We start from the raw sequence: 17,829 nt of genomic DNA, 5'->3' as shown, positions 1-17,829 counted from the left end.
AGTCTGGGTAAGGCTTAGATGACAAGGCTCTCGGAGATAGGTGCTCCAATAAAACAATTTAAAAACAGTGGGTCACCAAGAGCAGGACAATATCCCCTGCCAAAAGTGCAGTTTACCGAAGAGGTTTAGCCCATGTTGACAGCATTGAGCCTCATTAGGTGGGAGATGTTGCTTAGATATGAGGATCAAGGGCTAAATACCTCCGTGAGGATCTCGTTTTAGCCTCCACAGAGGATAAGGGAAGGCTAAAATGTCTGCTGCATTGCAAATAATGGTATGATAAGAGGATACACAGGGAGGGGGCCTGCTGGATCGGCAAATTCTAGTTCTGGGGAAGTGTCTATACCACTTACTTTCCCCAGGCCCTGGAAATCCTGCATAGGATTATCTTACTCAGAGTCCATAGCAAACAGGTTATACACTGAAAATTGTTGTTCTTCCAGTAAATGTTGTCTCTCACTCCTGGAACCTTTGAACTGGAGGTTGGGAGCCCTAGGATGACTCCGGTGCCGACAGTGTCAGTTCTACAATCTGAGTTGGTCCCGGAGCTATGGCTGGAGATATTGGTGTGGAAGATTTTGCTGGTAGTGGTAATGATGCCAGAGGCGACACCATTTGTAGAGGCACAAAGGAGTTAAAGGGAACCGAGGGAAACCCACCGGCATGAACCGATACTTCATGCCCAGAATTCCCATGGGACCCAAAGGCGCTCCAGAGGGGGCCACTGCATGATGGTACACCTCAAATATGGCGCCAGAGCGGCTTCAGGCACTGGGAAGGTTGGTTACAGCTGAAGGGCTTTACCCGGGGATAGTAAAGCTGGTGGCATTTTCTCCAATGGCGTCTGATCTTAAAAGGAGGGGGTGAGGCGGGATGAAGTGGAATAAGACTTCTAAGAATTCAGAAGTAAAAGGAATAGTTTAAACGGCGAATGACAGGGCCCTAAAGGGTCAATGGGTTGAAGTGGCCAGTTTAGCTTTACGAGGTAGGCCCACAGTAAGTCTCGCTGTCTCAGGCACACCAGTAAAGGACTACATTAGAGTGCTGCAACAGCCCAACTCAGAGGGAAGGGAGAAAAGGCAGACCAGCAGAAAACGAGAGTGGGCCTGGGAGCAGCAAGGGTTAAAGGACGGGGGCGGTCAGGAGAGCAACATCTCTTCCCTTTCACTTGAGGGGGGAGGGGACTAGCATTGGAGACAGCAGCGGCTGGTTTGGCCATCAGAAACTATTGCTGGTCAAGGAGAGACAAAATGATGGGCAATCGGAGAATAGTTTTTTTGCTAAACATAGGTGACTTTCTTTCCAAATTGAGTGGAACACAGCTCACTGTAAAGCACGGATGAGTGTAAAAGATCCCCAGTGTGTCAAGCATACAGCATGGTGCTCTAAGGAGCACTCTTTGGTGGGAGGCGAGACATGTGAAGCAGTGCATTACTATCTGCACTTGGGGACCCCATCTCTTGCAATGCTCCTGCTGAGCTTTAGTAAAAGAGGGGGAAATGTGCCAAGATGCACGCAGGTAAAAAGACAGACCATTACTTTAGCAGGCGATAGTGGGTGCAGTATTTGAAATGTCAATGTAAGAAAATGAAAAGCATCAAAAAAAGATTTTAAATCTTTAAGCGCATGTACATGATACATTTGATACAGTTTTTATTTACAACAGAGAAAACAAATCTTGAAATGTGCGTGCATACAAATTCGTTTTTACCTTTATAACACGTGTTCATAAGACTTACCCCATGTTTGGGATCAGTGTGGAGGTTTGCACCCGCCGTGCCGTGCCAGCAGTTCCTTTTATCAATAAATGGCCACCTCGGGAGAGTCTGCCAACCAAAACAGAAATGTATGCAGTGAGCTGGCAAATCAACCTAGGGATAGGTCACCACTGTAAAAGGACATGTTTGGAAAAACCGAACAGCTTATAGTGATACATTACATTTAAACAGGAGAACAGGAAAGTAGAACACATCTATAGGTTTTTCAATCAGGTTTGATAACAAAGCATGGCAAAGTCCAGAGTTGACCACAAAGGGATGTCTGGAAGCTGCTGTCTAAGTGATCCTTGCCGCTGCTGGTAACCTGGTGATCAGCTGTAGAAATGGATCGCCTAGGGCCATTAGGGAGTGTCTGGACGGAGGCGGCAGAGCGGCTCTAATTTTATTGGACCTCTCTGCCGCGTTCGACACGGTTCCACGCGTCCAGCTCCTCTCAAGGTTGGAGGACATTGGCATCACGGGCGCGGCCCTTAATTGGGTAGAATCCTTTCTTACGGACCGTTACCAACAAATCTGGCTCCCCCCTTATCATTCTTCGAACAGCAGGGTAGATACAGGGGTTCCACAGGGGTCGACTTTGAGCCCCCTTCTTTTTAACGTGTATTTAACGCCACTTATCTATCTCGCGGAGAGCTTGGGTGCGAAAACAATGGCTTACGCCGACGACACCCAACTTCTCTTCACTTGGGATAAGGGCAACCTTGATACAGAGAGAGCCCAGCAGTGCCTGTCCTCGGTGTTCGCCTGGATGGCCCGGGCCTGCCTCAAATGTAATGAGGACAAGTCCGAGATCCTGCTGTATGGCCACTTTCCAGAGGCCTTTAAAGAGTCCATTTGGCCCAGGGGACTACCCTGTCCCTCTGGGATCAGCGGAGTCGCAAAAAACCTAGGGATCTGGTTTGGAGCCGATTTATGTTTCCGAGACCAAATCACGCGACTGGCGGGTACCTGCTACGGAACCCTTACCACTCTTAGGAAGTTCTTTCCCCTTCTCCCCCAGGAGGCAAAGGAGACAGTAGCCAGAGCCCTTATACTCTCGAGACTGGACTACGCCAATGCCCTCTATATAGGTGCACCTGACTTTCTGCTGCACAAATTGCAAGTGGTTCAGAACGCGACAGTAAGGCTCCTGTTTAACATCCCCAGGAGTCTGAGTGTACGCAAGCAGAGTTACACTGGCTTCCAGTGACGCTGAGAGTTCGCTTTAAGATTCTGACACTTGCTTTTAAAGCACTACATGGTCCCTGTCCGTCCTATTTAAGGGACAGATTTGCTTTTTACTATCCACCCCGCCAATTGCGTTCTGCCACCATGAGACATTTGGTTACCCCCAGATTTAAGAGAGCTAGACTGGGGGGAAACTCCTTGGTGGTTAGAGCTGCTCAGATGTGGAACCAACTACCTGACCCTCTCAGACACACAACTAACCTAACATTCTTCAAAAAGCACCTAAAAACTTACCTATTCAGGCAAACCGTGTAGTCCTCCTGCTCTCATTTGTTCTCGCATTCTGATTCCCCCCCGCGCCAGGACAGTCTTGACTAGCAGTGCGCGTTACAAGAAACCATATAACATAACATAACATATAGTTGCATGACAGACCCTAAAAAGGTTTACCACACTGAGTATTCTGTCTTTTCAGTTTTCTCAACCCAGGGTAAAATGTATTAGAAACATCACTTCAACTGAGTGAGGTCACTGAATGTCAAGAAAGGAAGGTGTAAGCCAGGACTTCCTCTCATGTGCACTGGAAGTATGGACCTTCTGGGTGGATGCCCACAGAATAGCTGGCAATGGTCAAGGGCACCTGGGGTGGACAGAGGGTGCAAAAAGTAACCTTTATTCTTACATCAAGTCTACAGGATCATTCAAATCCGCTGCATGTGGTTCACCAGGGGATCTCCTGGCGCAACTGGAAACTGCTCAAAAGCTTTTCATTCTGAGCATCAGTTCAGGGATACAGTGAACTTAGTGTACCGTGTACTGAGCTTTGTGCAGGATTTCCTGGCAGGTATCTGGCTGAACCTCCAAAAGGTGGCAACAAGGGTAAGTGTACTGAGTTCTTCCCTTCAACAGTCACCTGCAAGCCACAGGAAGTGCAGGAGCGGGCTAGAAGATGGATCAGACGCCTCCAGAGTGCGACAGAAACAGACTTGTCCAGTGGAGGAGCAGAGTTCTACAGGACCCCACAACCACATGAGCTAGGCCAGGCATCCTCCACTGACCTGCGACCAGAGGCCAAGTCTTGCTAGATCTCTCTGTGCAAATGATCTGCAAACCATGCCCTGAAGGAGAGATAAGCTCAGTCTAACATGTCTTCCATCTCCACTCCCAGATAAGGAGCAGGGCTCGACCCATAACTGCACTGGAGATAGGGTCGAGTCTCCATAGGCCTTACCTCAAGTGTCTTTAATGCTCATTTCTTGAACATCAACAACTGTATCCTGCTGGAATAGGTTGCCTGACAAGAGGAGAAGGGGGAAATAGTAAAACAAACCCATGCTTTTACCTTTTCTAAGATTTACTCACACCACTTTTTTAAGGTCAGTACTGGTGAAATCCTCATGGGACAAGGCAGGATGCAGGGTAGTCTGCCTTGCTACGTAATCAAGAGAAAGGGTACACTAGACCACTTGTGTGGCCAAAGTCCTATATTCACTTCCTGATTTTTCCTCTTGTTAATAAAATCGAACATCTACTGCGGGACATATGCAACCATGCTCTGCATGTTAGCCAGGAAGTTCCAGAAAGAAACTGTACTGATGGTAGCATAGAGTACTGGCATGCATGGGATGGCCGCTCACCCAGAGACTAGGAATCTAAATTACACATGGATTACAAAAATCAAAAGAGAATTGAACTGAAACTTCAGTTTATTCATCAAATTATTCCCTCTCCTGGGTGCTGTGATGTGGTCAGCAAGATTTAAATAAATAGGTTTGCCCAAATCCCTTACACAAACAATAGATACAACAAAGTGTCAAGCTAGAACCCTTCTAGAAAGTAGCTAAGTAATACAGAAGCAGATTCTCACCATCTAGCAAGAAATGGAGAACTGGCGGCGGCACATAGGTGCCAAAAAGGATTGAGGGATGCTGCGTAGAATGCAGGTATGATAGCACGCATGGTAGCAGAGCCCTAAAGAAACAGGTTTTTAATCATTTTCTGGTCCTGCCAGTAAGTATCAAGGTGATGATGTAAGATGAAGGACAGGGCCACAGGAATAAAGTTGGAAGAACAGTGTTCGAAAATAAATACAATGAATGGGTTATCAAAAATATACTGGTGGTATAATTAGGTGGACTGAGCTAGGGGAGGTCTCTGAAAGGTAAGTGAAATGCATAGGGCCAAATTCATGGATATGAAGGACAGTAGCAGAGTGATTAATCAGATATGAAGATAGCCCCTATTTGGCTAGAAACAGATTGGTGGTGGAGTGAAAGTTTGATTGGGGAAAGTGGGATTTAAAATGTTAGTAAGCACTATAGAAGGTGTTTATGGTTTTGATGTGGCACCGTGACAGAAGCAGAGTAGACTAAGAAAACATTTGGAGTGCCCTGAGATATAAATGGGGCTAAGCTGCTATGTAAGCACTATAGGGGCAGATTCACAAACTGCATTTTGTAATACCTAAAGTAGTACTACTTACTCACTACAAAAATGCAATTCACATAGCTACAAGTGTAAGTCTCCCCTCCTCTTATTTCAATGGGGAGATTCTCATACATGTAAGTTTACTATTTAGGGGCTGATTCTGATGCAGGTTGGAAAGCTTCCCGATCGAATCGGTTTGGAAATGGTTTCCAACCCACTCGAATCAGGAGAGTCCAACTAACGGAGTACGATGCATCCGGATGCTTCCCGATACGATTGGTTGGACTCCCATTGACTTCAATGGGAGCATATGTTCCTAACCGCATCATAATTGGGCCTTCGGTTGGTAAGACATGTTCTCGATCTGATTTGGAAGGAGCAAATACCGCTAAGAGGCCTTCCTAACCGCACCAGAATCAGGCCCTACACGTGGGAATGCTTTCCTAACCGCATCAGATTCAGGCCCTTAGTAGTAAATGTGGGAGGGATCTGGGTAGAGGCTACAAAAAGGAATACTTATTACTACATGGGAGGGACTTAGGGTATGAGTAAGCATATTGCTACTAACAACCTGAACTTTTAAAATTACTAGAGCCAAAAATAAACCAAAGCAGTAGTAAACTTACTCCAGCTCAGACCAGGAGTAAGTCCAGCCTCACACATGGCCAACCATTGGAACTGCAACACCCTCTCATAGAAAACAATGAAGGCAATAACAAAGTGGAACCCCATTGGCAAATGTTAAAATAAATGTCTTTATTTTGACTTTATATAAAAATAAATATATACGTTTGTATAAAAATAAATTTGTAATAAAATGTAAAGTGTTTCAATTTTAATAACAAATCTAAATATTTTCAAATTAATAAATTAAAATTAATTCTATATGTACTTTTTGTAACTTTTAATGCATAATGAGTAATTATAAACATTTTACTTTAAGTGGGATTATTTTAATAAATCTTTAAAAAATATATATATTTAAATTAATTTTTTCATTCAAAACTAAGTTCATAGTACTGACTTATTTTGTTCTACAGTTAAGACACATTTAAAATCATTTACACTAATATTAACATAAAAAGCACATAAAAAATATTTAACGTTCTTCCTGTATTTCTCTGCCCTAGTGGCAGAGAATTCCACCTGCATGTGAAATATTACTAGTTGTACCTTTACATAATTAACTTAATTTCGAATTCAATAGTTCATTAATTTAAATATATTAAATTTAAATTAATTATTAAAGTTTTACAAAAATCCTACCAATAGTAAAATGTTTATATTTAATTATGTATTAAAAATTATAAAAGTATGTTTAGAAATCATATATGTTTAAGTTTTAGAAGTTATTAAAAAAAATCAAAATATTTATTTTGTATTGATATATCATTTTTGGAACTGTATATTAAATGCATATATTTTTTAAAAGTCTCAATTAATTAATTCTAACATTGGGTTTGCTTTTAAGTCCTTGGCTCTGTTCTCTTCTATGGAGGATTTTGCAATACCACTGGGTAGCAATGTGAGGGCTTAACTTACTACTGGCCTTTATTTGGCTGTAGTAACCTTACAGCCGAATGGGGGCAGAAACATGCAAGTCTGCACTTTTTAGTAAATTAATACTTGGAATTGGTGAATAGCCAAACGTAGTAAATTTACTACATAGTACAAGAGTTAATTTACACGTGTGTATATATAATTAGATATAAAGTTAACTTTGTGAATAGGGCCCTATCAGAGATGTGTTTGAGCTTACAAAGTCGGAGTGAGGCAGAAAGAGGTAATGGGTGTTTTGTTTAAAGTTCACCAGTGAAAAGCAGATAAAGGAGTAAAGGAGAGCACTTGGATGAATGAGGAGGAATTATAAACCATTTAAGTAAAGTAAATTTAAAAAAGGTGTTTCAGACTCATCAAGTCCAGGTAATAAAAGGTAAAGAGCAAGTGCACAGGGCTATTAAAAAAAAGGCTAAAAGTGAAAGCTGCTTTAAAAATGTATATAGAGGCAACAATGATCATAGTCAGTAAGAAAAGCCTTAAAAAATGTGGGGGAATTTATGGAAATTTTAATTTATTATTCATCCAATCTCATTAACTTCTACTTTGTAATTTGAAGCTATTCTCAATCTGTGGCAGTTTTAAAGTATTTGAGAGGGATGTGCATCTCAACCGGTCTTAATATACTTTTAGTAATAGAACTAACAAACAGCGCTCCACAAGGAGCTTGTTTCCTAACAAGAAATAATAGCTGCAACAATTGTAAACCATCAACCTCCAAATTCATCAAGCCCAGCAAGTTGTGAGAAGATTTGGGTAACTTGAAAAGCGATTAGCTAGTGAGGAAGACAAAATTATTGTTTTTGGTTTTTTGCAGGTGCTGGAGTATGCCCGTCCCTTCTTCCTGACTGTTCGTAAACAGCCTTCGACCTCTTACACTGCCATCCCCCTCAAAGGTAAAATCTCTTGTAGACAGCTTTTAGTTGCGGCATTACTTTTACCTCTAGTGTGGAAGGTTTACTGAACAGGACTGGGCCAATCATATTCCTAAGAACGTTAAGAAAACGCCTTAAAACATCAAACTATTGATGGCTCATAATTTTTTTAGGATCGATACAACAAGCCTCTTCTCCATTGATAGTCGCCCTTGGGGATAATACAGAAGTGTCATATTTTGACCAGATCGTGTCTGCTAAGCTGAAGAGGTATAATACATATGTCAATTGGTCTACTCGAACAATAGTTTTGTCATCACAGTTTTGTCATGATCATTGCTATGCTTCAGGAAGTTATTGGTCACTGAATGATGAAATAAAGCACTCCACATTCAATTTAATAGTGGCTAACATTTCGTCAGTACCACTGTAGTACTACCCTTTTTCTCTAGTTTTTGGTAAAACTAAAGTTTGTATGTTTCCGCCTCACAGGAATGTGCTTATGGCATACCAACCAAACCTGGCGCTGTTGTGTCTTTTATACGTATTTGTTCCTTCAAAGAGACAAGATACTAAAGGCTTATTAACCGGGGAATATACTGAATAGTTTAATCGTACCATCTTCATCATCTTCATCATCTGCTGGACCACATTTATTGCTTGTACTCAATAAAGATCAAGATCGCCAGTCTTGGATCGATTATGGGGCTTACATCAAATTAGCATAAGGGATAGATATGCTTTGCTTGTTATAAAATACAGGCAGTCCATGAAGCATGAGTTTTTACTAAACTTGATCCATATGGTGTTTATAACAAGGCACAAGTGGAAAAAACCGCTTTCCACATACCATTTGGGCATCGCGTAATGCCATTTGGATTCTGCAAAACTCATTTTTCATCTTTTTATTGAGTCAATGTTCACAGATGTCCCTAATCACTCTGTATTACTCGACTTGGATTATATTGTAGCTCACAACAACTCAGGAGGAATATCAAGAAAATGCAAGTTCGGAATTTATACACTCCGTATCATTTTTTTTTTTCAGTAGCAAACCATACCAACACCCAAAGTGTTTGTTTAAGAAGTAAGAAGTAAGTACTTTGGGTTCAGACTGAATGCTTATGGCCTTTATTTGGATTCTCAGAAGATCTCAGCTATTGTCGATTGGCCATTACACACTACTTTTACAGCAAATTAAAGTTTTGTTGGCTTCACAAACATTTACCCCTGAATATGATGGTCGAAGTTGCCTCCGACCATTATCATCCTGGATTCGGGACCTACCAACCTCCGGTCGGCGGTCCTGACTGCAGTATTACAATGCGACTGCACATGGTGCGGTTGCATGCTCCCCTTTCTCTATGGGAGCTTGTACTGCGGCCGTAAACCAGCTGTAGCACAAGTTCACTGAATCTCGGCACCGTGTGGCAGGCACCTCAAGGTGCCTGCCACACGGTGCAGGGATTCGTAGGGGGACACCATAGGTGCCCCCTTGACCCCCAACAGGAGGCCACAAGGAGAAGGGGGCCCTGCTAAGGGCCCCCAAAGTCGCTTTACGACAGGCTTTCCATGGTTTGGAAACACGCCTATTTACTCCAGCTCCTTAAGAAACCAGCAGCAGACCCTGAGGCTCTTAGTAACTTCAGACCTATTTCCTTGCTACCACCCCCTGCTAAAATCCTGGAGAGGCTGGTGCATAAGCAGCTGCCAACCTACATAGATAACCACGGCCTCCTTCATGCATCTCGATACGAGAGTCTATGGATCAAGGCAGCTCGGCTATACTGGTGCTGCTGCTCTTATCGGCAGCTTTTGACACAGTTTCACACTACATGCTACTCAGTAGACTTCACCAGGCAGGAGTGTGCGGCACAGAACTATTCTGGCTTCAATTGTTTTTGGAGGGCTGTTCCCAATAGGTGTTTCTTCGTCTTTTTTTTCATCTGCGAAACCACTAAGGTGTGGGATGCTGCAGGGATCAGCACTCATCCCACTGAGCCTCTGTCGCGCTGATTGAAGCCTGGGGTGTGAAAGTGTTGTCCTATGCGGACGACACGCAACTGGTGGTTGCCTTTTATAGTTCACTCAGTTGAACAGTTTCACAATTTTAAGGCATGCCTAAAAGACATCCTAGGTTGGATGCATAAGAACTCCCTGAAATTAAAAACGGAGGTCCTGTTTTCAGCCGGTGCCCTCCTCTTCCACCAAGTTTGTGGTGGCTGTCAGAATTGAATCCTCCTCCACCCTCCTCAGAGGTTGCCAGGAATCTGGGAATTAGGTTGCCAAAGAGCTGTCCTTTGCCGCCCAGATACGACATATTTAGTCCATCTGCTTTTGGAAGAGGAGGGCCATTAGGAAATGTATGTGCTTCCTGCCAGAAGTTCATCGGAAGACGGAAGTCTATGCGTTAGTCACATCCTCGTAGGACTATGCATACAGCCTTTATGTGGGACTACCTACATACTTACTGCGCAGGTCCAACTTATCCAAAATGCTGCAGCAAGGTTAATCAGGCTTTGCGCAACCAAATCTCTCCACATTTGAGGCAACTTCATTGGATTCTTATAACCAGAAGGATGGAATTTAAATCTCTGTAACTGGTATTTAGGGCCACCGGAAACCGGGGACTGGGGACTGGGGTACCTCCAAAAAAGGCTGCAGATGTACCAGCCTAATCGTGCCTTGAGATCCAATGATCGGCGACTCTGAATAATCCCACGATATTGCAAAAAGAGACTGGGCGGCAGAACATTCTTGCTGCAGTCTTCTAAACTATGGAACTCCCTTCCTCTCCATTTGCATTTACACAAATCAAAAACTGAATTCCGACAAGCCTTAAAGACCTGGCTCTTCAGGAAGTAAAAGCTGCCCCACTGGCCTCACACATGAACCATCCACTAGCGCTGGGACACCTCCTTCGTGGTAGCTGTGCGCTGTAGAACTTCTCATTAATTCATTCAGGTACCCGATTACTGTTACGCTTTTAGAGAGCTAAGTGCAAGACATTGCGAGCTGTACAAACTATCATCTGGTTATCATATCCAGTCAAATGGACAAACTGTGTAAACAAATCAAGGTTTGGAAGAATACCACAGTGATACTGTAATGAAACACAAGATAACTGATTTTCTTGATTGCAGAATTTTCCTATAACAATGCATCTTGGAGTGGCAAAAAGGTTTCATCTTTTTTTGTCTTGATGGTTTTCGTCCCAGTTTTTCCGTTTGCTCCTCGTATTGATCCTATGTTTCTGGCAAAAATGGATTCTTCCAATTAGTTACAAAAGCTCAGGCAACATGTTTGTGAAAGCTTATACTGTTTCAAGGTCAAAATGAGAAGAAATGCACAAACTCAGTTGGCTCTTTTTGCTCATGAAGGTTGTTTTGACCGGCTTCTCATTTTCTTCCTGTACATACAGTGTCAATGAAATTGCAATCACAATTTATTGGACCATTTGCGATAACTTAAAAAATCCATGTGGCAGCCTTTCGGTTAACATTGCCTTGTACTAGGAAGATTCATCCAAATTGAAGCCATGTTTTCCTGATCCTTATCATGGACTTTCATCTTAAACTCAGCAAGTTGTGATACAAGGGCAACTAGAATGAGGGTCAAGAAATTGGATATATTCTGAAATTTCAAGGTCAACCTTAAATTGTCATCCACTGGAAAGATTATGCTCCTAATAAACATTAATGGGAAAATGCTTCTTCAATTCATGCACACTTATTTGTTCATAATTTTTTTAGACAGCATCTTGATAAGCACGGAGCTACAGGAGAGTGACATCAAAGAGGGAGGAAGAATGCCTTGCACTGCTGGCCAGCATATTTCAGAAGGCCTAGCTCAGTGCATAGCTGACCATATACGCCATGTGGGCATCTCTGGCATCTCGATCTATCTCCGTCTTGCAGTCACTGAAAGGTGTGTGAGCTCCAGGCTCAAAGCCTGAGGGTGGGCGGAGCCTAGCACAAATTAAAAGATGTCAAAGTTGGGCTTCTCCCCCAATATGGCTCAAGGGCCAGAGTGGCTGAGAAACGCAGGAACCAGGTTAGAGTCTGGCGGGAGGTTCAAAAATTCTGTGATTCTGGGCAAATCATTGATTCTACCGGTGCCTAAAAAAAAAGAAATGGATGTGTCCATCTGTAATGCAACTGGTGCTCATGTAAAGCGCTCGGATACCTTCAGGTCGAGTTCGCGCTATATGAAACAGCAAAAATAAAAATCATGACTTTCTAAAAGAGGACACAGTCGAGCCAATATAACCAAACTACGAGGTACCCAATCTAAAATGAAATACGGTCTTTTCCTGTGATATCAGTTCCTCTGTTTAACTCATGTACATAAGGGAGGCTATCACGAGAGGAAGATGCTTGGCAACGTATTTGCTCATTTTTCCTATTGTTCTTCACCCTTTGCTACTAATTTCCCCAAATTTCTGCTTATAGGAGTTTGATTTACAGAATTACACATCGAAAATGTTCTTGCTTGGCTCCATTCTCCTCCATGGTATCAACGGGAGTTCAGTACCTTGCTCATTTGTTCAGTACCTTGCTCATTTTTTCAGTAGAAGTCTTTCTCACCAATATGAGACTGCCAAGGAGACTTTTTCTTACTACCTTGGACTCGCTTAAGGAGATTTGTGACACGTATAACCAATACTCTTCTGTGCAGGGTAGCACTGTGGCTACTGAGGGGATTCACCGTTTCCTTGGATAATCACAAAGGGTTCTCAACAGACCTTCTTTGTATCCAGTCCTTGACACTCAAATCATTGTGGTGGTCTTATGGGTTACTTCAGTTTGGAGACAGCCCCAGTACTACTTGCTGTGAGAGGTATCACTCACCACAAAGGCTGTACCTGGAGATCAGCCAGAAAAGAACATTTGAAAGGAGAACCACCCCAAACCGGCAATGAAGTCTGGACAGTGGATCCACATCCATGGTCTAGAAAAGATATGCAAAAATGGAAACTAAAAGACCCCAATTTGCTTAAGTTCCAAGATCTGCAGAGTTCTCAAAAGATTAACGTGAAACCAGACCTGGTGTCTGCCTAACAGCCAGTCTCCCAGAGTTCAATGGACATTATCTTAAGTCTGCCCTTGAGAGGAAAGGATAGGTAGATGAGAGGGAGAGGAGAGGAGTAAAGTCTGCCTGGAGTCTGCCTGGCCCGGGATAGATAAAAATCTTGAAAGCAGTGAACATAATGTATATATGACTTGTGGGAAAATTAGAGACTGAACCTCTGTTCACTGAACTCTCCCCTAAAACACTTGGCGCTGAAGAATCTAGGCATATTCAAAAGAATCCTTAGGTTTTTCCAAATCTTCTAGACCCCCATCTCTCGTTGCTTTTCCCCTTATCTGCATACCTGGCAAGCTGGTCCATATAATGCGGGATTGAGAGCCAATTCTGCAGTTCTACCCACTTTGCATGTCTATCTTTGTTAAGAAAACAAACCATAAGAAACATAATCCAATTCATCTATGGTGAAAAAACAGGACTGGCTGCAAGTATAAGCTATGATCTACTTGGAAACATTTGGTGTGCACAAAGTTGTTGTTCTCCCTCTAGCGGGAGGCCTACTTATACTTAGTTCCACCATCTATCATTCCTCCCCCCTTCATCTGTTCTCGTATTACAACCTTTTCCACCCCCACTGGAATGCTCTTCATCTCTTTCTCTTTTTATGGCTGCACATGGTGTGGATCCTGCCAATAACCCATAAAAGTGATAGGTGGGGGGCATAAGGGATTAAATCCGCAGCCAGTAGAACTGCTGCAAAATTGCTAGGTTACTTTAAGTATGCCAAAGTGTGCAAGGCTGGAGTAAATTAATTATTTGTATCACTAGTTTAAAAAAAAAGAAATAAGGAGGCCATGTCTTTATCCTGGTCACCCATTAACAGTTTCCCCTCCGACACATTAAACTCTGGTAAGTCTCTTATATAGTTAATGTGGGGGAATGATCATATGTCTTAGATGCAAATAACTAAAAACAGACCCTTATGCTTATCATAGTTGCCTTGTAGGTCTCCGAATTTGCACTGATTTTTAAACCAACTATTGACAGTAATGGGGGATTTCGTACGGTTAACTCAGTAGTTGGTATAGTATAAGAGGCAATGATGCCATCTTCAATATGGATTCTCTCCCCAAAAATAAAGAAGCCAGCATTACAATAATTCACCTCTGTCTTCAACCTTTCTCTGTCTGTGTTGCCAGGATGCGCTTGCATGCAGTGGGCCTGTCCGCTGATACATAGACGGGCAAGTATCAGAAGCCATCTCACTACAACACCAGCCCTGATGCCTACTGCATGACGGATTCCTTCGCCCTCAATGGATGAACTACAGATTTGTTTAGGTTGATTCTGAAGAATGACTATTTGCCAGATGAGGAGAATCTGAAGCAGTTGGGGCCAGACTAGGCAGGATCTTGCAGGTATATGAGAAGATAGTCAGCATTTAACAAGACTGTCAAAATCTGCATGACCATTCAAACCCTTTCACCATGGCGTCACTTCTAAGCCATTCTGCGGAGGTTCAATCGTGATGGAAAAAAGCAAGGGGGATAGAGAGAAGCCTGTCCACTGAGAAGGATTGTGATAAACTGCTCCCAACCCCAACTCAGCTTGTAACTCAGGTTTATGCAGAGTAGGCAAGGGTGTGGGATAAATTTAAGCCTGAATTTCATCCTTGCCAGGAGGGAAGGTATCGCTCTATCTCTGCAGTCACCATAGGAAGGACCGGTCCGGGCTTTGGCTTTATATAATGTGTGATTTGTTCATGCTTCTGCCGAGCAAGGTGAGCTTCACAGTCCCTTCGTCCATAGGTAAGGACTCTTCGCAAGCCACGATGTTGCCTGGGTGCACCATGTCACCTTAGAGTCTGATGTGTCTTTGTTAGAGCAGTCCTCCTCTTCTGCCTGGATGAGGTTAGTCTCAGAGGTCATTTTAGGATGCCTGGTTCATAGTCTACAGTGGAGTTACCCATTCACTGATAGTCTTTGAGCAATTCCCAGCATCAGAGGATCCTTCACCCGCAGCCAGGCTAGCTTCAGAGATTCAAAGAAGTAGGTTTTGCCAGGGAAAATGATCTTGAGCTTGGCCAGGTACATCCGCGTATACTTGAGAACCATTATTCGCAGCATTGCCTTGACCTGCTCGAAAGTCTTCATTTGCTTCTCGAGTGCAGCCTGGGAAAATCATGATCCTTTATGATTCAAATCGAATTGGAACTACTATGTCTCATGTTAATTTCAGTTTTTCGCCCCGATCTCTATAATTCAGGAGCCTTGCAATTAGGGGGCTTGTGGGAGTCACTTAGGGCAGTCTGGGGCCAGTGAGCTTTGTGTATGTTTGATCAGTAAAGTTGAAGGAAAACTTGGGGGTGCTGTCCCTCTGACTCCTGAGAACCACAAAAACCTGAGGTTAATAAAACAGGAGCACCCAAACTACATCCTTTGCCTACACCGCAAGTTCTGTCAAAGTCTGCTCTTTCACCGTGTCCCCTAGTTCAGAGATTTAATCTTTGACATCTATCACACAATCAACTGAGCTGCAGAGGTCCTAGCGTAGGAGAGTCATATTTCCTGGACATTATTCCAGCTGGAATAGTGTGTTTGTAAGAATCAAGCAGTTCTCATGGTGTCAGCTACACTGTACAGCTAACTTTAAAGATAGGTAGAAGCCGCTCTCCTCTTCCCATAGGATGTATTCCCATGTTGAAGGGACCATATCCCCTTACTCTCCTGTTTCACAAGGTTATGCGCCTCCACCACCTCTCAGTCGCCCCTGGCTTCACAGTCAGTACAGGTCACTGGGCTCCTGCAGTATCGGTGAAGATGAGGTTAGGACCGCAACAGTCTCCCGCCCTGCACACTGCGTTCTTCGATGTCTGTCTCACTGCTGCTTCGAACCTACATATGGTCAACTACCTGTCAGAGGGCCACGGACAGCCATGCCACAGCTCATTCAGCCGCCCCAGCTTGAGATATTTCAGGGACTGACAAGCCCAGCTTACACCAATGCCACCATCTTTGCCTCAGCATCCCGGGGGCCATAAACTGCTCCTCAGATGCCATGTCAATCGTTCCCCCTCTGGCTCGCAGTCTGGTGCTTGTTTCAGTGAACATTCCCATGCGCTTAAGTTGGAAGGAAAACTTCAGGCCTCTTGATGGTGGAGGATATTGGGTGCCAGGGTGGGAGCACTAAATTATCATACGTCTGCCATGTTGGTGCATTAAACCGCGCCCTGTCCTCTGTGCTTTTTGTTTTTCTCTACACTGCTGTAATGGGTAGTTCTGTTTGGAACATTGCCAGGTTTCAGTTGCTGTCTCATCTAGATTATATATCCATCTTTAATGATCCATTTTCCTTGTCTTGTGCAAAGGGTGTGCATTTATTTTTTTGTTCATTTCTCTCAACTCTTTTGCCTAAACCATAGCAGGCTTCCTCTGCTATCTTATTCTTGTTCTACTGCATGGGTATGCTGTGGAAAAAGGTACACCATAGATATAAATATGAAGATAATAAATGAGTAGCCTTCACTTGTAGCCTTCTAAGAGTGAAAGTTAGGTACAAGGTATCTATATTCACCATCACCACTATCTTTAATAGGACATTTCACGATATGGTTTATTTAATTAAAAAGAAAATTAAATAAAGATGAAAATATGTCCATAAAGACAATGTCCCCTAAACCAAATACTCAGCTCGCATTCAACAACATGAATAGCATTATTACTGAATGTCGAAGGTCTGATGAAGATGAGGTTAATGTAAAGGATGGGTGCTAACAGGGTAGACAAAGGGTACCAATTTAACCGAATTCTGGCTGGAAAACATCAAAATGAATGCAGAAAAACAACCACAATATTCAACAAACCTCAGTCGACCGTAGTACAGAGACCAACTGCGTCAGAATGTCAGTCCACTATTAGCCATGCTAGTTTCAGAAAGTAGATCATAAGCTTGCATAATAGGTCACAGAGAAAAGGGTGTCTCAACTTTTCCAGCATTTTTCTTTTTTTAAATAGAATTGTAAGGACACTCAAAACTGGAGCTATTGATCCTACAACATAACATCAAGAGGAGCATGCCAATATCTCATATTTATCATCTTTGTATGCTCTCTCTCATGCACGTTCTCTCTTTGACAGTGACACTTGATGTTGGCCAAGAGCGTTCTACGCTAAACAGGGTATTCTGCTTTGGGTGAGCAATTGCAGTTACTGAGCAAGAAAACCAGGTCAGAGAAACGTGAACACCAGCTGATCCTCAGACTTCCACCTTCAATCAATACCAGACATGTGGACCTTATAAGTAATTCTACTAAAAAACCATTACAAGGATACTGTAGTTTGTTTCCAGGATCCGCCACAACTGCACTGGAATGAAGTGAATAGTTTACTTTGGAAATGACAGATAAAACAAACTTTTCAGGGGAGGAGCCTAGCTCGCGACCGAGATGGCCGCGTTTTAGCTCGGCTCCGTTCAACCACCTGTTTTCTTCGATTATCCTGTATTTCTCCTGCCCCGGGAAGCCCTCCTTGCGGTGTTTCGGTACCGCGGGCACTTTGTGGACACTTATCCGTTGCTCCGGTGATCCTGGGTGCTGTCGATCCTGTGCGGTGGTCCCGCTCGGAGCCTTCGGGGCGGACTGGCCTGGACCTCCTGGCAGCGACGGGACGTGACGGAGCGCGATGGTCGGCCCTTGCTGGCGCTGTGGAACTGGTTGCGGGGGCTGATGTGCGAATAGGCCGGCTGTGCCCGTTGGCGGACCCGACTGGCCTGGGCCTCGGGGTGCGGACGCTGCCTCCTGCGGAAGAGCCTCCTCATTTATCCGGCTTGGTCCCCCCTTTTGTTCCCCGGCCCGGCCATTTTGGATTTTCCGCCCGGGCTCGGAGAACGGGGCCGGCGGCACGAGGGGGCCGCCGAACATCCTTCTTCTGGTGGGTCTCCTTCCTGCCTTGGGGCGCCCCGCCTCAGTTCGGCTGACCTCCTTTTGCTTTGGTGTTGCT

The 17,829-nt window shown here is 43.8% G+C and overlaps 1 protein-coding gene across 1 annotated transcript in view; it reads right to left on the bottom strand.

The window, feature by feature from the left end:
• Positions 1-17,829, bottom strand: part of ABCB7 (ATP binding cassette subfamily B member 7) — a 665,610-nt gene that overhangs the window by 447,127 nt on the left and 200,654 nt on the right. Inside the window, exon 3 of the mRNA XM_078688835.1 lies at positions 1,740-1,826. Within this exon, the coding sequence (XP_078544961.1) occupies positions 1,740-1,826 (87 nt within the window). The remainder of the gene's footprint in view (positions 1-1,739; positions 1,827-17,829) is intronic.

This window comes from Lissotriton helveticus, chromosome 4_1 (genome assembly GCF_964261635.1).
Source record: "Lissotriton helveticus chromosome 4_1, aLisHel1.1, whole genome shotgun sequence".
NCBI classification, from domain to species: Eukaryota; Metazoa; Chordata; class Amphibia; order Caudata; family Salamandridae; genus Lissotriton; species Lissotriton helveticus.
Note: the sequence above shows the minus strand (reverse complement) of the source record. Positions and strands in the feature narration are given on the sequence as shown.